This window comes from Ursus arctos, unplaced genomic scaffold (genome assembly GCF_023065955.2).
Source record: "Ursus arctos isolate Adak ecotype North America unplaced genomic scaffold, UrsArc2.0 scaffold_32, whole genome shotgun sequence".
NCBI classification, from domain to species: domain Eukaryota; kingdom Metazoa; phylum Chordata; class Mammalia; order Carnivora; family Ursidae; genus Ursus; species Ursus arctos.
In genome coordinates, this window is record NW_026623008.1 from 22,602,917 (window position 1) to 22,625,792 (window position 22,876).

General features: G+C 61.1%; 1 protein-coding gene across 1 annotated transcript in view; it reads right to left on the minus strand.

Moving 5' to 3' along the window:
• The window catches only part of SDC3 (syndecan 3), a 36,944-nt gene extending 24,294 nt beyond the window's left edge, over positions 1-12,650 (minus strand). The window contains exon 1 of the mRNA XM_057305337.1: positions 12,362-12,650. Within this exon, the coding sequence (XP_057161320.1) occupies positions 12,362-12,499 (138 nt within the window). The 5' untranslated portion in view covers positions 12,500-12,650. The remainder of the gene's footprint in view (positions 1-12,361) is intronic.
• Between the last annotated feature and the right edge of the window lie 10,226 nt (positions 12,651-22,876).

Here is a 22,876-nt window from a genome sequence, read left to right on the forward strand (position 1 = left end):
TGTATGGACAAGCAGGCGTGCAGGTGCACACGTGCAAGCAGGCTTGGGGGTCTTTCCACGCTGCAGGCACAGTCACGTGGGTGCACCTGCCCGTGGGCTTAGGTGGGCTGACATGCCCGTGTGGGTCTGGCTGTGTTTGTGTGAGAGCTACACGTGCCGGGGCGGGGGGCAGGGGTCCCTGCCCGCGTGTGCCTGTGTGCTCACGGATGTACGCGGGTCTTGTCTGCACGTGTGTGCACAGGACAGGGGGTGTGCTCGGGTCTGCACTTCCCCTCACGGACACAGACGGGTCCGCACGCGAGCGTGTTTCTGTGTGTGCATCGACCTCCCTAGGTAGGTCCCAACTCGTCCCACTTCTCTCCCAGGAGCTGCTCCTGTCCACGGCCATCCGAGGTGTTGGGGGCGAGCTCCCCACAGCTGAGAAGGGGAGAGGGAGCAAGCTGGGTTCTCCTGGCTCGCCAGGCCTGAGCCACGCCTGAGCCACTGGAACAGGGGAGTAGGCATGGGGACGCGAGGGCCCCACGCATCCGCACAGACCCACGGCGACACTGTCACACACGTGTATGGGTACACAAACCCCGCCCCTTGCCCAGACCTAAACTGACCCATGGCCTTAGCCCCACAGGGAAAAAGGATCCCCGTGGGCTCAACCACCATCTCACGGGCTGCCCCTGAACACAGAGCCGGAACCCCTTCTTCTGGATCTGAGACTGTCCCCAGCAGTCCTCGCAGCTCCCCCACCTCACATGAGAACAGGACTCAACCAAGCCGGGGCTCAGCTCCCAAGGCCCCCAAGGAGTCACTGCCCTGTGGGAGCCGTTCTGCCTTCACTGCTTGGGGAGGCGGGGGGGACCTTGAACAGGCCAGCGCGGTCTCTGGGCCCCGTGTCCTCATGTGAACAGCAAGGTGGGAGGCTGATTTCCTGTAGGCCTCCGCCCTTGAAACTGCACTTCTGCGGGCGGTGGATGAAGGCATGGGGAGGGGAGGGGAGGGCAGGAATCTGGGTCCAGGAGGGTGAGGAGTAAAGAAGGGTCCCTCTAGTTCTGACCCTAACCACCCCCTCGGCCTGCAAGACCCCTGTCTCCCCCAGGGACTCCTCAGGTCCTGGCCCCGCTGAGTGGCAGCCAGGGAGATGAGAGGCTCCAAGCAGCGAGGGAGGGAGTGGAGCCGGGGCCTCTGGGGAAGCAGAGCAGGAGGACGGAGGGTGGAGGAGGGTGGGAGGCAGAGAGGGAGGAGCGGAGCCGTGGGCAGCCCGAGGAGGATGAGGAGGAGGAAGGGGAAGAGGGTGGGCAGGGGGGCTGCCAGGGAGGGCGGGCGGGCAGGGGGATCTCTGGTAACCAAGCCTGAGCCTCCTGGAGCCCACAGTGTGTCCACCTTCCAGAAAGGTGGAGGCCCAGAGGACCCGGTGTGCCCCCCCTCCCTCCGCTAACCGAGGCAGGAAGGCTACCCTCCGCTGCCGGCCCCCCACGCTCCTCAGCTCCCAGTCTGGGGATCCCAGGAGCAGGGCCGGGGAGAAGGACAAGGTGTGCGGACAGGGGACAGGATGTGTGAAAGCCTGGAAAGGAAACAATGCAGGAAGGTCAGGACTTGGGGAGGGCAAGCAGGTGGGAGGGTGGAATGTCGCGATGATGTCATGGCTAACACGGTATCCATGTGAGAGCTCCGAGGAGGTGAGGGGGGGACCCCGCGGGGAGCCAGGAGCTGGGGCAAAACGCAAGGGAGTTGGGGCTCGGCAGAGAATCCTACCACGTGGTACCACCTAGAAATCTAGAAGGAGAGCAGAGAGAAGGGGCTGAAGAAGGGTTCACGGTGCTTGAGAGCAGGGGGAGGTCGGTAACGGATTCCCAGAGGAGGGGACATCCGTGCTGGGTTTTGGAGGGTGAGTAGGAGTTCCCTGGAGAAGGGAACAGTCCACAGAGAGCGACCAGCACGTGGGCAGACATGAAGATGAGAGAAATGATGTCGTACTCTGCGCCCAGGGGAGCAGCTGGCAGCTGCGGGTGGGAGCAGCGAGGGGCGCACAGGGCGAAGGGCTGAAGCTAGAGAAACCCACTGAAGGCGCTGCCAGGAACCCAGCAGGCATCGCGTCTTGGGGCTGAGGGCAGTGGGGCTTGGGTGACAGATGGCTTCCTGGGAGAGAGGGCTGGGAGCTGGGCCCACCGTCCGGGCAGAAGAGAGACAGGTGAAGAGCAGGAACATGGTACAAGGGACGGGGCCCTGCCTGGGAGTCAGGAGACACAGTTCTTAGTCCCAGCTCAGCGACTGACTTGCTGGGTTCCTCTGGGCCAGCCACGATCTCGCTCTCAGCCTCGTCTCCCCACATGCAAAATAAGGCCGAATGACCAGATCTCCGAAGATCCTTGCTAGAATTAGAAATCACTCCTTTGGCCTCAGTTTCCCCTTCAAGACAATGAACAAGTTGGATAAGAGCGCTTCCAAGGGGCCTTCCAGCTGCAAGCCTCTTCGGCCCTCTGACCTCTCCCCAGCCTAGGACGGCCTCAGCCCATGGCCCAACCTAGCCAGAAAACAGGCAGCAGAGGGCAGAGCCGCGGGGAAGCCATAAACTCATCCTCTCAGGCCCCACACTTCACAGTTCGCAATACGTGAGAGAGCACAGGGCAGCACTTGTACACCAGAGAGCATTCTAGACTGCCTGGGTTCAAATCCTAGTAAGTATGCCACTGGGTGACCCTGGACAAGTTCCTTAACCTCTCTGTGCCTCAATTTCCTCTTTTGTGAAATCACGATAAGGGTACCTCCTTCACAAGGCTGTTGTAAGGGTTCAGTGAGCTTTTCCATATAAGACGTTTGCCAGAGAACCCCGCACAGGGCAGGCATTCAAAAGGCGTAATTCAGTATTAATACTATCACATCTGTGCTCTTGCTGGCGTCCGATGCCAGCCGCTCGCGGCCGTGGGGCTGCACCCACTTCAAGACCAACATTGCCCACCTGCAGGAGAGACCCCAAATGCCCTGGTTTGGACTCAAAGCCCACCACGGAAGTCCTCGAAGCCAAGGCCCCGTGGGCTTCAACTGTTCAGCCCCAAATCACCCCATGGCACAAGGCCAGGTACCCAGCAGGTGCCCAGTGAATGTATTAAATGCAAGAAACAACACACTCTCATTAGAAACAACACCCCCTCCAGCAATGGCTCCTCTACCCCACAGGCCAATATGTCCCCACCTCCACATATGGCTCTCCTCCCCCAGCTGGGAACTGCTGCTTTTAACCACACCCGACTCCCCCATGACCTTTCCCACCCCTGAGCCTTCATCCACCCTGGTCCTCTGTCATTGTGCTGCCATCCTTCAAGGCCTGGTACAAAGGACACCTCCTCCGTGGAGCCCTCCTTGATACTCCAAAGCCAAGACCAACCTCCCCTTCCCCTGACTCACTACCATCAGCCCCTCACAGTTGCTGGCTCCCTCCCCTAAGTGGGAGCTTCCTGAGGTCAGGGACCAGGTTGAGGACCCCCCCCCCCCGGGGTTCCAAGTGCTCGGCACAGGCCAGACACAGAGAGAGCATCAGTAAATAGTGGCTGAAGTGACTGGCAGGTCAGCAGCACAGTAGGGACAAGGACCTAGTTACTGGACTCCTTGCCCAGTGCTCCTCCCCTCTCCAGCAGACCAGACTCACAGCCCAGCCCCCGGGCCGCCTGCATTTGACAGATCACGTCCCAGAGGCTAGGAGAAGTGGTGTTCAGGGTGATGGGTGAGGAAAGAGGCTTGTCCCACCCTGGCCCAAGAGGAACCACAGACAGGCCACGTGAAGGAAACAAACTTCCTCTCCTCCCCACCCCCCTGCCCCCCAGCCCAGCTCTCCCTTCCCAAAGGGGCCACCCCGGGCCAAGCCCTGAACACATGTCTCTCTGACAGTTCCTCAAATGTGAAGACTGGAATGGTCCCTGGGTCGCCCAGTCCAATCTCCCCACTTCACAGAGGTGGAAAGTAGAGGCTCAAAGGGGGAAAAAGCTGCCCGTGGTCACTTGACAAGCCGGTAGCAGACCCCCCTCTGAAACATAGCGACCTTAGAGAAAGCATCACTAAAATCAACTAAACTATCCAGCAGCGGCTTCCTTTTCCCTAGCGCACCTCCCCCAACACGACCCGTCACCCCAGCCTCGCTGGCCCACCGCACAGCGAAGACCAAGGCCCTCCCAGTCCGCTCCCCGCTGGGAGCTGGGATTCGAACCCGCCTGGGTCGGGGAGGCGGGCCCCCTCCCCGCTCCTCTTCAGGGTCTGCCCCTGCAGCCTCACGCGCCTGCGCGATCGCGACACAGCCACCAGCGACACACGTCTCACCGAACGAGGCTCGCCGTCAAGACTCAGGGCACACACGCGAGGTACACCTGCACACCCACAGCCCCTAGCACTCGGCCCAGCACGCAGCAGGTGCTCGAAAATGGCTGCAGAACGAACAAATTCAGCAAGCAAAAGACGCCCCCACGCATGAGCACGCACAGCCACACCCCTGCTTGGCCGGCCCCACGCGCCCGACACCGCCGCATCTCGGAAGCCCGCACTCGGCCGCCTGCGAGCTGCCTCGGCTTGGGCGCCCTGCTGACCTTCTTGGGCCTCTGGGTCCCATCTGTAAAATGGGGTAAGGACACCCCCCCACACACAGGGTCATGGTAAGAACTGAGATAAAGCATGGTGAGCGCGGGTAGCGCGCACCCTATAAGTACTGGCCATTATCACGGTCCTATTGTTGTCACCATCTGTGCCTGTCCTCCCGACGCAGGGAGCATCTTTTGCTTTTTTAAAGATTTGATTTCTTTACATAAGAGAGAGAGAGAGAGAGGGAGAGAGAGAGAAAGCACAGAGGCAGAGGGAGAAGGAGGCTCCCCACTGAGCAGAGATCCCGACGTGGGGCTCCATCCCAGGACCCGGAGATCATGACCTGAGCCAAAGGCAGGTGCTCAACCCACTGAGCCACCCAGGCTTCCCCCCAACACAGGGCACATCTTGAGGGCAGGAGCCAGAATTGAGCTGCAGATGCCCCGACCTCCACCTCCACGGCAGCCTGGCTCCAAGGTGGGGGCAGTCCCCACGTGGTAGGCCGGTGAAGGGCAGCTGGGAACATGGGCGCCTACCCCCAGCCATGGGCCCTGATGGGAATGGCAGTATGTGGGTTCTGCCAAGCACCCTGACAAGCAAGAGTATCCTTCCCCTGCTCCCAGTAGAACAACCCTGTCTGATCAGCCCCCGAAGCCCCCACACGGCTCCTCCCCAAACCCCAGCCCAAGGACGGGCACCGAGAGCCACCCGCAGGCCCCTGGTGCCCGCAATCCCATTGGCAATCAGTTCACCGCAATTAGATTTCCCGGATCCCACTGGTGATTGATCCGAAATTATCCTTATTAAAATCTGGGCTGGTGAGCAGGGCTGGGGGGTGCAGGATGGGGGGTGCTGGCTGGCGGTGCCGAGGGTAGAGTGAGCTCTAGGGGAGCTTGGGCTGCCGCGGATCCCAGGGTCAAGCAAGCCCACTGCTCATCCCCGAAACAAGACGAAGACCCTAACTAGTGAGATCACCCACCCCACCCCTCAGACTCCCCTCCTCGTCGTCTCAGAAAACCCTGCCGTGGAAGGGGGTGTGATGACAAGGCCAGCAGTGGGACAGGCAGGACTCCAGAGCAGGCGAAGGGCAACTCAACACGTGGTTCCGCCAGGTCCCGGCTGTGTGAGCCTCGGCAAGCGGCTTCACCTCTCTGAGCCTTCTCAGTGACTGGAATGCCACAGCCTCTGAGAGTGGCCGAAGGCTCAGCGAGCCGGCCTGAGGCCGAATAACAAGCCCCAACCCTTGGGCAAGGCTGCAGGACTCCCACCTGTGCAACGGCAGCTCCTCCCTTTTGGGCCAGCCCCCACCTCCAGGTTCTACTTGGGTCGGCCGTGATCGTTCCAACTTGGTTCCCACTCTCCAAGCCCCAAAAGCGATTCCTCAGTGAGGCTGAGAGTGGGGCAGGAAAAGAGCAAAACCAAAGCGGGGAAATGGAAGAAATCAGTATTTACAGGAGTGCCCACTCCTCATCAGGCACTTCAGTATGTCACGTTGTCCACGCGCGAGCAACTCTTGTGACAGACGTACTCTTAGCCCCTTTTGAACAAGAGAATGAGGCTCAGAGAGGCTAAGTGAACTTGCCAAGGTCACACAGCTAGAAATTGGCAGAACCAGGATTTCGACTCTGGTCCCGCTGGCCCCGGGGCCCCTGCTCCTGCGACTCCCTCAAGATACACCCTCAAGTGTGGAGACCCCAAAACAGATGGCACCCAGGCCCAGGGAGGGGCTCCGGGGTGGAAAGAAGGCAGCCCTTGGCCAGCCGGCTCACAGAGGAGGTAAAACCCTCTCCCCCTGGTATAAAAGGCCAGCACAGGCCTCCCCCGCCTTCCACCATCGGCAGCCAGGTAGAGAAGAGGCCAGATCATTTGTCAGGGGCCACCCCCACCCCCTGCTGCAGCTGGGCCCTCAGCCATCGCTGCCCAGACTCCCCCCCTGTAATCACAGCTTCCTGTTTGGCGTTGAGACTAGGCCCAGTCGGTGGGGGGAGGGAAGCCGCCACCCCTCTGGCCAGGGCCTGCTCTGGAGGGAGGGGGGGGCCGGAAGTCAAGGCTACCCAGCCTCCTGGAATTTCGGGAGTCTGGGAGCCAAGGCAGGGCCCCCCTTCCCCGCAAGGAGGCCAGTCAACAAATATTTACCAGACGCTGGCCTGAGGTTCCCAGGATGTGGCGGAACGTTAGTGGGGACAGCAAGACAAGCCAGGTGGTCCAAGATCAGCCCGACCCCCCCCCCCACAGGGCTGCGGGGCTAGGAGCAAGGGGCTGGGCCCTCAGGACAGCTCCTGGCACCCTGCCCTCCCCCCTCAGACACAAAATCACAGGCTTCCAAGCAGCCGGGCTGGAGCCCAGAGCCACAGCGCCTCTGTCCCTCCCAGATGTGGTGGCGGGCGCCTTGGCAGTCAGGCCGCAGGCCCACCCCCCGCGGCCCACACGCTGGGGCCCAGCAGACTTCTGCCAGTCTCACTGCCCCTCAGCCCACCTCCAAAGGAGGGAACACAAAGCCCCAGCCTGGGCTCCAAAGCTCACAGTTCAGGTTCTCCCTCCCTCCCCCCCTCCCTCCCTCATTCACTCAAACCATTCAATTCTGGGCCAGGCGAGAAGTTGGCCTTGGGGTTCAGCAAAGAACAAAACAGCCACACCGGGGTTCAGAGTCTGTCAGGGAAGCATTCGGGCTGCGTGAGCTCCACCAAGTCCCTCAGGCCACAGGGAACCTTGGGGGCAAGAGGGCCACGACTCAGGGATGGGGCCACAGGGATACAGATTGGGGCTCTGCACTGACAACTCTCCGAGGGTCAGCAGGCCCCTCGTCTATGCAGAGAGTGAGCCCCCACCCTGCGGGCCTCCCATGCATGCCAGGGGACCGTGCCAGGGGGACCGGCAGGTTTTTAGACCCCCTCCTGTGCCAGGACCAGACCAGAGCCCCGCCCCCCATCCTAAACTGTCCTGGACGCTCTCCCTCAACCCAAGGCCACGACCCTCAAAGTCGCCCATTTTACCGATGACAAAGCCTTGTGAGGCAGGAGAGGCCCAAGGGCCCCAGGGCAAGCCCTGCCCCCAGCTGCAACCTGTGGCTGGCGTCGCCCACCTCCAAGGCCCGGGTGAGAGTAGATGAGAAAAGATGGGGGACACACCCAGCCCAGAGCCCGGCAAAGAGCAAGTCCTTGTGAAAGAGCGGGTATCATGGGCTTCGTGGGGGGGCTGGTAAGGAGACCCCAGGGAGAAGCAACTTGCCCAAGGTCATAGAGCAAGAGGCGGTAAAACCAGGATGCAGCCCAGTTCTCTCAGCCTGGCAGGCCCTGACTCCATCCAGCTCTACTACTTTCCAGCTGTGTGACCATGGGCAAGTCATTGAACCTCTCTGTGCCTCCGTTTCTGTAAAATGGAAGTTCTAATCATTCCCACCTCCGAAGATTATCATGAGGATTAAATGAGCCAATACATAACAAGTGCTTAGTGGGCGGGGCTTTCAGGGAGCATTAGTTTGCCGTGTCTGACATTAAGCCCTCCCCAGATATGCCCACAGGCGGTGGGGGGGGGGGGGGGCAAAGAAAGACAGATGGAGACTTTACCCCTCCTATCCCAGCTGCCTCAGCCTGCTTCGGCCCTCAGCAATCCTACTGCAGTCCCTTCTAGAATGACCCATCTCTCTCCCCAAAGAAACAGCCGGGCCTGGGGGGAGGGGGGACCCCAGCTCCAATGGGAGGGTTTGGGGGGACGCCTGTGGCAGGGCCTGGCCTCTGAGGAGCTCTGCCTCCACCTCTTTATCCCCTTCAGGAGAGACCCCCCCTCACCCACCCCACTGGTACCCCAGCATTTTCCAGAGCCCAAGCCCAGAACTGCCCTACCCCAGTGCTGCCCTGGGGCCCCCAGGGACCCCATGTCCCCATCCATGAGGTGGGAGGAGCCATCTGTTTTCAAAAGGCCAAACTGCTTTTTTCTTTTTCTTTTTTTTTTTTTTAAGATTTTATTTGTTTATGTAATTGAGAGAGAAAAAAAGAGCACAAGTGGGAGGCAGAAGCAGATGGAGAAGCAGACCCCCACTGAGCGGGGAGCCCGACATGGGGTTCGAGCCCAGGACCCTGAGATCATGACTCGAGCCAAAGGCAGACACATAACTGACCGAGCCATCCAGATGCCCCTACACCGCTTTTTTCTTCAGCAGAGCTCAACCCCACACTAACCCCAACACGAGGGAAGAAGAAACATACTGAATTCGCAGCTGTGCTGCTCCCCAGGGAGTAGAAGGCTCTGGGTCCCAATCCCAACTCTGCCATGAGGACACCATAACCCCCAGTAGCAGTCCTGTAAGTCAAGTATTTGTCCCCAGTTGACAAGTATGCCAGCCTAGGGTCAGGGCAGGCTACAGCGTGCTCTGTGCCACATGGTGACCACTTTGGTTGCAGAGCTCAAAACCTCCTCCTCCAGGAAGCCCTCTCTGACCTCTCGAGGCCCCCTCCTGGAAAGGCCCTACCCCCTGAGAGCTCACTACATGCCAGGCTGTGCTCATTCTACCCAAGGAGCTCACTTTCTCATCACAACATCCCTGTGAGGTTGGCACTGTTACAGTCCCCATTTCACAGATGAGGGAGTTGAAACAGAGAAATCCCTCAAAGTCACACAGCAGGTGTCTATCCCTGGAGCCCCTGCCACCTTGGGGGCTAACAGACAGCAGGCCCCTGTGGTGTCCCTGTGTCAGGGCCTGGCCTCCAACAGCCCCAGGGTCCCCAACTTTTCATTTTTACAGTGAGGACAATCTTGCCCTGACAACTTGGCATTCACAGTCAACCAGGGTAGCTGGAGGACGAGCAGGGAACTCTAGGACAGGGGAAATAGTCAGGGTGGGAAAGGGACAGGAACCGCCAGGCCTGGGGGTGGGGCTTCCACAGAATTCCTTGATTGATTTCCCCTCCCCATGGTCCCAGCCCTACCTTTCCCCCCACCCCTACCACACTCCAGGCCTCGCAATCGCAACCTCAGAGAAGGACAAGAAATCAACATTTGCTGAGGGTTGACTCTGCGCCAGCCACGGTGCTAGGAGCTTTCCACGTCAACCTCTTTCGTTGCCATCATTCTCTCAGTCTCACAGAGATGGAAACCAGGCACAGAGAGGTTAACTAACTTTCCCAAGGTCACACAGCCACAAAGTAGTGAATTCCCGCACTGGAATATTCAAATAAGACTAGATGACCCCTAAAATCCCTTCCGGCCCTGAGCTTCTAGTGAATATGTCTGCAGGCTAAAACTTCCAGAATCCCCACACTCCAAGCCTTTCTGGGTGGTGACGGAGGTGGCCCTGAAAGCAGATGTCCCTCAGAGTCCTCGTCACCTGGTCTCTCAGGAGAGGCGACTTCCCAGAGCAGATGCCAGGAGACACACACACACACACACACACACACACACACCCTTCCAAGCTGGTGGGCAGACCTAGGGGTCATCTTGTCCCTCCCCTGCCCAGAGCCAGCCACCGCCCATCGAGGGATGTCCTTAGAGGACCCCACCGCGGAGGCCAATCCTGAGGCCATCCTAGGTGGGGCTCTTCTGGTCTAACCTCGGTCCCTCCTGCTACAGGCATCACCCTTTCCCGCTGGTGTGGCGCCCCTGGCTGCTGGGCACCACCCTTCACCCTTTTGGCTCCTGGGCCAGAGGAGGTGGGGCTCCTCCTGGAAAGCCAAGGCCCTGGGAAGCTGTGAGGCGAGGATAGGGGCTCCCCCTCTCCCGTCTCATCTGGAGCCCCTCCCGGTCAAGCCCACCATCTTGGCCTCCAGCCCCAGACCCTGCGAGGGGGTGTTGCTTTATCTGCCACTCAGCTTTGGGTCTGAACCTCACCCACTCTAGGGCGCCCTGAGGTTTAGGGACCCCCTGTCTCAGTGAGGCCCTCCAGAATCATCTTCCACCTTGCGGGCGCTCACTTCCTTCCTTCCAGCACCCCGCGGGGTATGAATTATACCAGCCTTGTTCTGTTAGTGAGGATCTGTAGCACAGCAAAGGGAGGGACTTGCCCAGGGCCACACAGCTCGAGATTCCTGCCGGGCCTCCAAATGCAAAGCATTTTGTCCTATGCCCCTTTTCGTTCATCTATACATGAAATGTTTACATTGGATGAGCACAGATCTTACCTCATTTCTGAGAAAGGTGTTACCAGTCCCATTTTACAGAAGGGAAAACAGAGGCCCAGAGAGCTGAGACAACATGCCCAAGGTCACAGCATGAGTCAGTGGGGACAGCAGGATTTGAACCCAAGGCTGTGTTACTTCCAAGCTTTTGATTTCGAAAATGGTCTTTCAGAAGTGTGGCTGAGAAAGTGACCCAGGTGCTAGGATGGGCTGGGTCCCAGTCCCAGCCAGAGACCTCTTCTCAACCCCCTTGGGGCAGGACTGGGGATGAGGCCCCCAGCCCACCAGGCAGGTACTTGACTTGGCATTCAACGCTCCCTCTACCCTTCGTTCAGCCCCCAGCTGGGGAAGGCTGATGAGCAGCGTGTCTGTCCAAGAAGCAAGCTCTAAGTCCATGCCTGTCTGTCGTCCTCCCATTTTACAGACGGGCCAACCAAGGCCCACAGAGACACACAGGGACAGGGTGGGCACCTGAGAGACCTAGGTCCTTCTCAGCCTGGGGAATGAGGGACAGGCACAGCTCCTAGAACCAGCCAAGGAGACTGGGCCTAGAAAGCCCCACCTCATCCCCAGTCCGGGCTCCGGACATGCATCCATGGGGAAACTCACTCGGGACCTGGGTCCCTCAAAGTGGGGAGGTGGCCCTTCTTCTCTATACCTCCTCCTGCTCCCCCTAATGGAGCGGGGACTGAGGACCCCACAGCTGTGTGATCGTTCAAAGGGACATTCAAGGGGTCACGGCGCACGTCTATACTCACCTCAACCTGCACGCACTCGGCCCCCCTCAACGGTACGTGCCCCGTGCACGGCTCACCCATGCATCCACACGCACATGCGTGCAGGCACGCACACACGCGCACACACACACATTCCCGTGGTCCAAGCACACACCCACCACCGAGGTCTCTGCCACACGCACGCACACCACCCCCCACAGGCACACACAGCCATGGCCAAGGGCTGCCCGCCCGGCCACTAGTACACACAATAGGTCACCCCCACAGGGTCCCCGTACAGGTGAGGCATGGTGGCACCCAGCCATGTGCTGGACTGGTGCTCAACCCTCATCCTTCACCCCTGCACAGCCCACAGGTCCTAACACCCGGCACGGCACGGAGGGGATCAGACACACAGGGTCACCCTCACTCACCCCCTCGGGTCACCTTCACACAAGTCACCCTCCCCACTCCCCCTCTCCGCCCCCACCCCCGTCCTCCCCTCAGCGACCCGCGGACGAACCAAACGCACACCTCCCCGCCCCAGGGGGAGCCCCCCCAATTCCCTAGAAGTGGCCGCGGTCTGGGCACACCCACGAAGCCAAAGCCACGCTCGCTCAAGACCCACGACACACCCAGCCCGGGCCCGGCGACCCCCCGCCCGCCGTCAGGCCGGCCCCACGCCTCTCGACCGGGGCAGGGCACCCCGCTCCGCCCGCGGCGCCGCTGGGGAGGGGCGCAGGGGCCGCGACCCGCGCTCGGGTTCCCGCCGGGCCGCCCGCCGGGGAGGGGTCCCCAGAGCGAGGGGAAGCGAGCCCCGGAGGCGGCCGGCGGCGAGGAAGGGGGGCCTCCCCCACGAGGTCAGCCCCGGGGGTGGGGGGCGCCGGCGGGGGGCGCGCGGAGGTCGAGGGGGGCGCGCGCACGGGGGCGGGCGGGGGGAGAGGGCCGGGGGCGCGGGGACCGGCGCGCGTCACTCACCCCCGCGGCGCGCCCGGCCAGCAGCAGCAGCAGCAGCGGCGGCAGGAGCAGCCCGCGGGCCCCGGGCCCGGCCGCGGCCCCGTTCCCGGCGCCTGCCCCGTGGGCGGCCCCGGCGCGGTGCGGTGGCCCCGGCTTCATGGCGGCGGCGGCGGCGGCGGGCGCCTTTGTTCCCGAGGCGCGGGCGCGGGGCGGCTGCTCGGCGGCGGCGCGGCCCGGAGGCTGGACCGACGCGCTCCCAGCTCGGGGCTCCCGGCTCGGCGGCCCGGCTCCGCCTCGCAGCTCCGCGCCCACAGCAGCCGCGCCCGCAGGAAGCGTGCGCCGCCGCCGCCGCCGCCGCCACCGCCGCCGGGCCGCCCCCAGCGCGGGCGGAGCGGGAGGAGGGGCGGGGAGCGGGGCGGGCCGGAGCGCGCCCCCCGCCCCCCCGCCGCCCCGCCCCCCGCCGGCCCCCCAGCCCCCCGCCCGGGCCCTGCGCCCCCTCCCCGCCCCGGCCCCTTCCCTCCCACCCCTGCCCCGCGCCCCGGCCTCCGCCCGGCCCGCCGCAGTGGCTGCTGTGCGACCCGGGACTCGTGGGCTGCCTCGCTGAGCCTCGACCACGAGGATGGGGATCCCGCAGCACGCTGCGCTCCTCCGAGGGCTGGCGGGAGCGCTGGGAGAAAAGGATCCCGCGTGGGAATGCAGGAGGACGGGCCTGGCTCGTTTGAGGGTCTGAGTAGATGGGTGGCACTCGTGTGATCACTAGCAGCTTCCCCGTGAGGGGACCGTTCCGTGGCTCTTCCAGGACCCGTCACCCCCTCTCCCCAAGCCAGTGGACACAGTCGGCCAGAGGTCACCCATGTCCAGGAGCTTCGGTATCTTGGGACACCTCCGACCAACCCTGGATCCGTGTCCCCTCCGCACGTGAGGGTTGTAGGTTTCTGCCCCTGTCACAGGCTCTGCAGAGGAAAAGCTGGGCAGGCCTGCAGTGGTGCCGCTCCCCTCCCCCGGCCCTGCGGCCCCAGCTCTCTGACACTCGCCCTAGAACGGACACCCCTCCCCACCTCCAGCGCAGGTGGTGTGAGAAGTGGTGTGCTGGGGTCTTGCCTGGCCTGTCTCTACTGCCTTTCCCCCCATCCGACATTCTATGCACTTTACTTTTCATTCAAGTCCCCACCACGAAGCCCAAGAGCTCCAGGAGGACAGGGTCTGGGTCATCTGGTTCACCTCTGTGTCCCCCACACTAGCACAGGCCCTGGCACATAGTGGGAGCTCAGAATCAATCTGTCAATTCAATGAATGTGTTTCCCATTCACCTGAGCTCACTTGGCCCCAGGTGTGGGGTGGGGTGGGGGTGGGGGGCAAGGTGACTATGTATTGAGCCCTGACCCCAGGCGGGCGTGGCCCCACGTGGTTTGTGCCTCCAGTGAGTTGTCTCATTTCACCCTCTCAGCGGCCCCATGAAGTAGGTGCTGTCAGTACCTCCACTACCTACGGGGGAAACTGAGGCCCAGAGAGGGGAGGTCATTTGCTGATGATGGCAGGCTGGAAGTCTGCCCCTCTGTCTGGCACCCCGTCCTGGGCCTGCTATCAGGAAATAGGAACCAAGTTGAGCTGAAACTGGGACAGTTCCCCCAAGGAAAAAGGGAACCGAAACCAGGACAAATGGAGCCAATAGGGAGAGGGCTGGGATTGGGCCCAGAGGAAAACACTGGGGTGCCGGCCATGATTTGGGGTGTCAAGGGGACTGGGACTTGTCCTTCAGGGCCCTGGTGAGGAGGTCCAGAGGACAAATGTCAGCTGGGCATAAGGTTGAGCTGAATTAGAAGACCTTCCCTCAGACGGAGTAAGAGAGCCCAGTCCCCGAAGAGACCAGGCTAGCTGCCCTTTGGCAGAGAGCTCCTGGAGAGTTGGGGAGGAAACTTTCCAACTCTGAGATGCAAAAATCCCTAGGAATTCTCAAGTCCCAGCCTCTGGGACTCATATTCCCGAAGTCTTTTGGAATTCTGGCCCAGGGGAACCTTGGGGACATGGGTCCAGAGGGGCTGACGGGGTCCAGGAGAGGAGGAGGGGGTTCGGCTGAGACAGCACAGCTTCGTGGTGGCTGTGGGTCGGGCAGATCCCAGTTCTGCCAGTTAATGAGATGGGTGACACTGGAGTCTTTACCTTTCCGAGCCTTCGCTTCCCAACGCTAAGATGGAAATAACGATCTCGCAGCGTTCATGCACTCACTCATTCATTCTCCAAATATCAGTTGCATGCCTCTGTGTGTCAGGCGCCGTGCCAGGCGCCAGGTCGTGTTACACGAGCTCTGCCCTGCTGTTGTGCTCTGGGCTCAGTAAACGTGGCTGGGATGAGGCTTACAAAGTAAGGCACCTGGTTACAGGGATAGTCACCTCCCAGAAGGGCTGCCACAGGCCAGGGAACAGACCGGTGCTGAGGAGCTTCCAAAGCGCAGAGTTAGGGCCAGCAAGGCTAGGGTGAGGGTGTGAGAAGCCAGTTTGGTGTGAGGAGGGACTCACGAACCCTTGGAGCTGGCCACGGATGGCTACTCCGAGAGGTAGTGGGTACTCTGTCTTGGGACGTATGCAAGGCTCTGAAAACTAGCTAGCAGGAAGGCCATGAGGACATCATGCACAGGTGGGCCGTGAGCATGGCTCATCTTCAGAGGTTCCTGCCAGTTCTGAGACTTCTAGAAGCAGCAGCCCCTCTTCCACGACCTCCCGCGGAGGTGGGGAGAGGGAGGCTCTTTGGGCTAGACGGGCCAGTGGCGCCACCTGCTGCCCCTCAGAGACACTGGCCACCGCGGAAGCGAGTCTGGACCCCACAGGGTCTCACCGTGCTCCTCACCCACCCGCTGGTGGGCTTCTCGGGGTTCACAGATGCTCACCTTCACCGGCCCTCGGGCACACAGGGCACCATACAACCACCTCTCCCGTGCCTACCCGTGCGTTCGAGCTCCATCCCAGCACCTGGGGGTCTCCCTTCACTCACCGTCGTGACCCACACAGGCTCTGACCCACCAGACCCCTCTGGGGAGCCTGGCTGACTTCCTTGGGCAGGGCTGGATGAGCCCCACCTTTGCGCTCCCAACCTCGCTTTACTGGCTCCCCCCGAAGTGGGAGCCCCTTGGTATCCCCGGTGGACAAGAGTTCCAGCAGAGCTGGGTGTAAGCCAGGCGCTGCTCTGAGCGTCACGCATGACATTATCCCCACAGAGGAGTTAAGAGACCTGCCCAAGGTCACACGGCTGGTGCATGAGAGCTGAGATCCTGACCCCAGCTCTCAATCACACTGTAAGGCCAAGTCCAGAGGTAGCTCAGGAAGCTTTGGGTGCATGAAAGAGTGAGCAAGGGATGGGGCGCCTGGGTGGCACAGCGGTTAAGCGCCTGCCTTCGGCTCAGGGCGTGATCCCGGCGTTCTGGGATCGAGCCCCACATCAGGCTCCTCCGCTATGAGCCTGCTTCTTCCTCTCCCACTCCCCCTGCTTGTGTTCCCTCTCTCGCTGGCTGTCTCTATCTCTGTCAAATAAATAAATAAAATCTTAAAAAAAAAAAAAAAGAGTGAGCAAGGGGATTTCTACTGTCACGTGAACTCAACCGACACATGGACATACTGGGATGAACCTGGACCCAGACAACCCCTGGCAGGTGTGCCTGACTGCCACGCCTCCCCACCGCATCCGGTCAGACCGTCCTCTGCTCTCTGCCTGGCCCCTGGGCTCGAACAAGACAGCAAAGGGGACGTGGGAGCCTCAGCCAACAGCTCTGAGCTCTGCGCCTGAGTCACCATGTTGACACTTGCATCTGCAGGCCTGGCATACAGTAGGTGCTCAGTAATGGAGTCCTGATGCTACCCACCCCCCAGAGGCTCAGCTCCACAGACTGGCTCTTTGTCACCCAGGATTGCCACGTAAGACAAGAACCGGGATCCACAGAGGGCCTCCTGCTCGCCAGGCGCCGTTCTGAGCACCTGCCGCCAACGGTCTCCTCGACTTGCCCCCACGGTCCTGTGATGTGGGGACAACAAACACGCTTGCCTCCCGGGGCGGCCACCGTGAGGACCAAAGAGCACACACTCGGGAGCCCTTCCGACAAAGCCTGGCCCCCGGTGAGACGATGCTTCCATTTGCTGTTCACGGTGCCCTCATTTCACACTTGGGGAGACGGGCTCTGAGAAGCTGGTAACAGGCCCCACGTGGCAGAAGCAGGCCTGCTGACAGCTCCTCCCAGTGCCGTCCCCTTTGGGCCCAGGGGTCCTGCCGCTCCAGGCAGAGAAGTCCCCGTGTCCCCCAGGCCGCCCTTCTTCCCCTGCTCGCTGCCCCCCCACCTTCCTCACCACAACTTCCAGCCTTGGCTGGATTTAGGATGGAGGCCGGAGCCCGGGCTTGCTTCTGAGGAAGTCCGAGTCATGGCAGTCCTGAGGTGAATGGCCCCAAAGTTCAGGAACTGAAACAGGATTCTAGAAAGTGCCCACACAGAGAGCTTGGGAGACTCACAGTTGGCTGCCCCCACAAGTAAGAGGCCCTTGGGGGGGCCTCAGCTTCTGCAGGAGTCCTCAGGGAGGGGAAGGGGCCAGAGCGAGCAGGGAGGTGGCTTGGTCTCCGTCCACCAGGGCCTTCATCTGGGAGGAGCCCCTGCCCATCCAGGGATCTGGCTGTGTGAGGGACAGGCCCCTGCCATGAGCTGGCCCTGAGCCCCACGTGTGTGCTAGGCAAGTCCTTTCCAGATGAGGGTGGGTGCCAGGATTTGAACTCAGGCCTCTTCTAAGTCTATGAGCTGGGGGGGGGTTCACAAACTGTCCGGTCCAGAGGGCTCCCTGGGGGCCCCTCGGGCAGGTGTAGGGGAGAGGAGAGGAGTGAGGCCAATTCTGTTTGAGCTGACTGACCAGGCTGGTCTTGCAGGCAAAGCAACTAGAGGTCCAGAGACCCTGAGCAGAAGCTCCTGTCCGGCCAGGTCTGGCCCAGGTGCCAGGTCACCTGGAGGTGGCGGGGGTCAGGGGGTGCTGCCTGAGGGAAGACAAGGGCTCTGGAACCTCAAGCTGGCTAGGGATAAAGACAGGGGTGGGTCCTAGCTCTGTGGGCCTGAAGCTTACACAGTTTGAGGGGACCACAAATACAAAATTAGGAACAAGGCTTTGGAGGGGGGCCATGCAGGCAAGGGATCCTGAAGCTTCAGCTTCCTTAAGTTGATAACAACTTTGCCTCTAAATTTGCACGAGTGAGCAGGGCACTGCGTAAGGAGGGGTTAACACCACTCTGAGAGTTTGGGTGTCACAGAAGGAATCTAGGAAGGCTTCCCAGTGGTGGTGGCAGCATCTCCACTGATCCACGGCAGGCAGGTCACACTGAGGCTGAGCCTGCCCAGGAGGATGGCCTCCATGGCCTTGAGCTCCAGCTCCAGGTGTGTGGGGATGAGGCCAAGAATATTCTAGAGGCTTGTTCACTGTAACTTAGAACAGGGCGTGGGGGGCCTCGTGTTGCTCTCACCACAGCACCCCCTTCATCTGCCCGTTTTGTAAGTGAGAAAACTGAGGCCCATGAAGAGGAAGTGACTGGCTGGGGGTCAGAGCAGTCTGTCGCAGCCTGCCCTGGGGGCTTTCTCTCACCCACTCCCTCCTCCTTGACCAGATGCCCTATTTGCAAAAACTCATGGGGTAAGACCTACCCCACAACCAAGGCGCTCATTCAAGCTCATTCAAGCGCTTCCTTCCATGGGGTGGCCCACTCCTGCCAGGAGGTGGGGGACAGGCCCAGCGGTGGGTCTTCCCCTGCAAGGGGAGGGAGAGGATGGGGCTGCAGGGATGTGGAGGAAAGGGAGGGAGAGAGCGGGAGGGGGAGGAGGGGGAGGTGGGCACTGCCATTCCAGAAGCCATCCCACTAACACACCCCCGTTCCTGGGAATAAATTGCACATTTGGAATCCTTTTCCTGGAAGAAAAAAAAAAGCCTCTCTAAAAATATTTTTTCTTTCTCACCTCATCCTGGGGCTAGAGCAGCCCAGCTGGGTGACAGCCAAAGACGGGGGTGCAGGAGAGTGACCCAGAGCGGGGAGCAGGGCACGAAAAGAAGGCCTGAGGCAGGCAAGGGGACCCCCCCCCCCAGGCCATGGGATCTGAGCAGCCTCACCATCACGGAGAGAGTGGGTGTGTCTTGCGTCTCTGAGTGTTTTGAGGTTCATGGAGACTTGCGTCCAAAGCTCAGCCTCCAGTTCCAGAGCCGCTGCCCTGGGCCAGGGGGGCTCAGACTGGGAGCTGACGGAGCTGGCATCCCAGGGCGGCCATGGGCAGAAACAGCCAACCGCCTTCACGTGGGACAGGTCCCTGCTCACTCCTTCACCACCTGCGTGGCCCTGAGCAGGTCCCTTCCCTGGCCCTGGGCCTCCATCTCCTCACCCATACGTGGATCCGGTCCGGGGGGCAAACTTCATTCCCAGCACCCTGCAGGTGGCCCTGGGACCAGGGCCTGGCAGGGTCAGAAGCAGGGAGGGACTCAGCAGCCCGGGCTCTGAGGGGAGGCCTGGGGACTCTGGAGTCAAATCCCGGGTCAGCCACCCCCCTGCCTGGTGACCTCAGGCCACGCTCCTGCCATGGAAGTTAGAGTGAGGGACTGTCCCGCTCCAGGGTCCGAGGGAGGTGAACAGGGTCACGCAGGGCAGCGCCTGGCTCAGGACCAGACCCACCGTCACCGCTCAACTGGCCGCTGTTTCCCAGCCATTCCCTGCGCGGGGCACTCCAGGCCCGAGCCCTCTGCTGGGACGGGAGACCAAGGCTGAGCCACCTCTGGAACGCGACAGCTGTGGCCTCCTGAGAATCCCTGGTCCAGCCCCACCCCAAAGACCCTCTCCACCCTGGCCTCCGAGAAGCACCGGGAAGTTTCCTGGAGGAACCTGGGGAGGGTGCCAGGGGCAGGAGCAGGGGCAGGAGTCGGCTCTCAGAGGCCAGCACGGACTGGGGGCAGCGTGTGCCTCCTGGGAGAAATGAGAAACAGGCCCCCTGGTTTGCCGGGGACCATCCCGGGCTACCCCAGTTTGGGGGCTGTTATGTATGGCTGCATAACAAATGACCCCGAAACACAGCAGCTTAGAACAGCCACCAGCACGGATGGTCTCACCCAGGTCCGGGGCAGCGGGAGCTCAGGGGCCACTGGGCTGGCTGGGTCTGCCCTGGCCTCTCTCGCCAGCCTGCAGTCTTGGACGGCTCCATGGGGGCTCGAGGCTCTGCCTGCAAGGTGGCAGGTGTGACCGCTGGCAGCAGGAGACCCCGGTCCCTCCCCACAGGGACCTCGCTGTCGTGTCCTAGACAGCTAGCAAGCAATGCTTGAGAGAGAGAGCACGCTGGCGCTGCAATGTCCCGTGTGACCCGGCCTGGAAGCCACAGCCCACCTCTCCACAACGTCCTCTCATGTCGGAGGCCCTGTTCAACTGGGAGGAGAAGGCACTGGGGCGGGGGGATCCCCAGGAGGCAGGGCCCCGGGCTACTGAGCGGCAATAACTCGGTGCTTCTGGCTTCGTGCTTGAAAGCGTCTCCACTGGGAAGCTAAATGGAATAGTCGCTCTAGTGAAGATTCCAAGGGCCCCCACATGGCAGGGAAAATCGGAGGCAATGATCATTAACAGCAACTCCTATTTATGGCTTTCTACGTGCCTGGCCCTGTGCCAAGTGCCCGAAGGGAGGAAGAAGGTTCAGAGGTCACACAAGGCCATGGAGCTGGGATTGTAAAAAAAACTTAGAGGTTTTAGCTGTTTGAAAGTCTGGAGCAGAAGCCAGGGGTGTGGCCCCATAAAGGGGCACCCGGGCCTCTGGTCGTATTAACAGAGACATGGGGCTGCCCGCGTCGGCCCCACCCACCTGACCTCATGCCATCCCGGTGGGAGCGGCAGGGCTGGGTTACTGCTCCGGTGACAGCTGGCTCCAAGAAGTCAGTGGTTTCGCAGAGGTAACCCAGGGAGTCCAAGGCAGCGCTGGGGCCCGTGAGCCAGATTTGCATGACCAAACCCTGCCATCCCGAGCCAGAGTGAGGGACTGGCCCTATACCCAGAAGCTGGGGACGGTGGGGAGGAGAGGGGAAGCTCGATCTTAGGACAGATGCTGGACCTCTGGTCTCTGGGGGGGGACTCCTCTCCTGATCCCCTCAAGCCTGGGGAAACCCATCCCAGCCCTGACCTTGGAACCCAGAGTCCTTTGGCCTCTAAAATGCTTTCTTTAGGCAGCAGCACCCTCGTGTGGCTGCCGCTGGTAACTACATGAGGTCCCCGGCTTCCTCCCCCAAGATGCTTCCAGGGCCTCTCCCGGGCCTCCCGCTTCTGAAACCCGACTCTGAGCCCTGGAAAAACAGAAGGCAGCTATTCCTGGGGCTAACGGAAGGTGGCAAGAGCAAGACGGCACGGATAGAGCCCTGGACTTGGGGGTCAGGAAACTTCAGATAAAATCCTTAACCTGGTTATTGCCTCATTCGCTGCATGGCTGGGATCTCAGACTCCTCATCTGTATAATGGGCTGATAACGTCTACCCACCCTTACCCCACAAGGCTTTCACGAGGATCAAGGAATCACAAATATGAATGCGCTCTGTACACTGTAAAGCCCTGCAACCAGGGAAAAGAGCATTATATAAACGGTGCTGGAGCAAGGACTGGAAGAGAAAACGAAGAGCACACCTATCCGGCAGGTGGTGGTCAGGATACCACATCCTGAAGCAGGACTGGTGGGCGGCCGATGCGAAGGTGAACAGGGGCCCAGGATGGAAACGCAATCCTGCAGGGGGAGGGGTCTGCTCTGCTCCCCACCCCCACCCCCCACTCCCCACTGTGATGCACCGAGGGAACTACCCTCAGCCCCACCGGTCAGATCCCAAAAGACAGCCTCAGATCCCGGACCTGTTACCCAGATGTGGGGCACAGATGTGGGGCAACCCCATTCCTCATGAGACCAGTTCATCGCGAGTGACTTTATACATGACAGACAAGGGTTGTTGGCTTCACCCAAACCCGTGCGCAGACGCCGGATGAGTGAAGCCGAAGGTCAGACACGATCGACAGCAGCCACTCGTTACACGGATGAGCCGGTGCGGTGCGGAGCCGCGTGATGTCACGTCATCCTCACAACCTACCTTCTCCTACTGTGGCGGGGAGGGGGTATCACATGGCCAACCGAGTACTTTGCTTGCTGCCACTAAGACACCGCCAAGACAAAACATTGCCTGAAATGCTAAGAGTAAAAGGGAGAGAAGGAAACACGGAGTCGAACGTCAGCGGTCCGGGTGGAAAGGAAGAAAACCAACATGGGAGCAAACGCCCGGTCCGCACCGGGCCCTGGACCCACGTCCGCCGCGAGCTCCGGCTCACACAGCTGCAGCGGTTCCTCCAATCTCAGCGAAGAGGGACAGGGGGGGCTCCAACAGGTCATGCTGCTCGCCTAAGGTCACAACGATGGTGGGTGGGCAAATGGGAGAGAGAAACCCAAGCCTCCTGCTCGGCTGGCTTTGCACACGGCCTCCGCGAGGATCCGGTGAACCCGGCCACTCCACAGCCCTGACTTTCCAAGGCACGAAGTGAGACCACTACCCATGTACGTATTAGCACCTTCAGTGTCCAGGGAGGAATGTGGTTAAAGATGGAAGTAACACCCCCAGGCACAGTGCGTGGAGGGACCCGTATTTGAACCTGGTCCGATTCCAGAGCCGTGACACTGAGTCGCACAGGCAGTGACAGATGGCAATTTCCCTCTAGCGTGTGGTCTCCGGTGGACCCATGAGGACTATCAGTGAGGGAAGCCTGGGGAAGGACCCGATTTCAGCTACTGATGCACAATGAGGTCCTGGACTTGAAACCTGGCTTAGCGCTCAGCTTCCTATCCCTCCCTTTATTCCCAGGACCACAGAGCCTGTAAGTGACAGTCCCTTACCTTCAGGAGGGCATCAGGCAAAGTTCCTTCTGTGACCGGCCTGGGGCTCCACGTGCAGACGTGAGGTGTGCGGGCTCCCACCTGGCCTCCCAGCGGGCCCCACTGGCTGAGCCCATCCTGTAGCTGCCAACACCGACCAGTCTCCGTGGGGCAAAGGTGGTGGCAGGCCCACGTCCGTGCGCTAGAGCCTCCTGTACTGAACACCAGAGGGACCCCCCGTCTGAGGGTGATGAGCAGATGAGCGCACTGGGCTCCCGGGCCAGCCTGGGCCAGGCTCCGTGTGCGAACGTGGCTGGGCGGGAGGGGGCAGCAGCAGCCCGAACTGAGGACGGGGAAGGGGGCCTCGGGAAAGGAGGCTGAGACAGATGCCTTCGCGGCCGCCCACCTCGGGAAATGAGATGCCCCGCATACCAGAGCCGGAGACATCTGTAATCGGCGGAGCTGAATCGAGACCCCAGGCTCACTATGCCACAAAGGCCAGAAAGAGCAAATGACGAGCATCGAACTGGGTCCCGCCGCAGGACGCCGGCTTTCTGAGGATGCTCCCTGGGACTGATGGGCAGACCCCGGGTCCAGGGGGGCAGATACTCCGATTTTTCAACAGAAGTTGGAAATCTGGACCAAGAGTCTTGCTTTTGAAA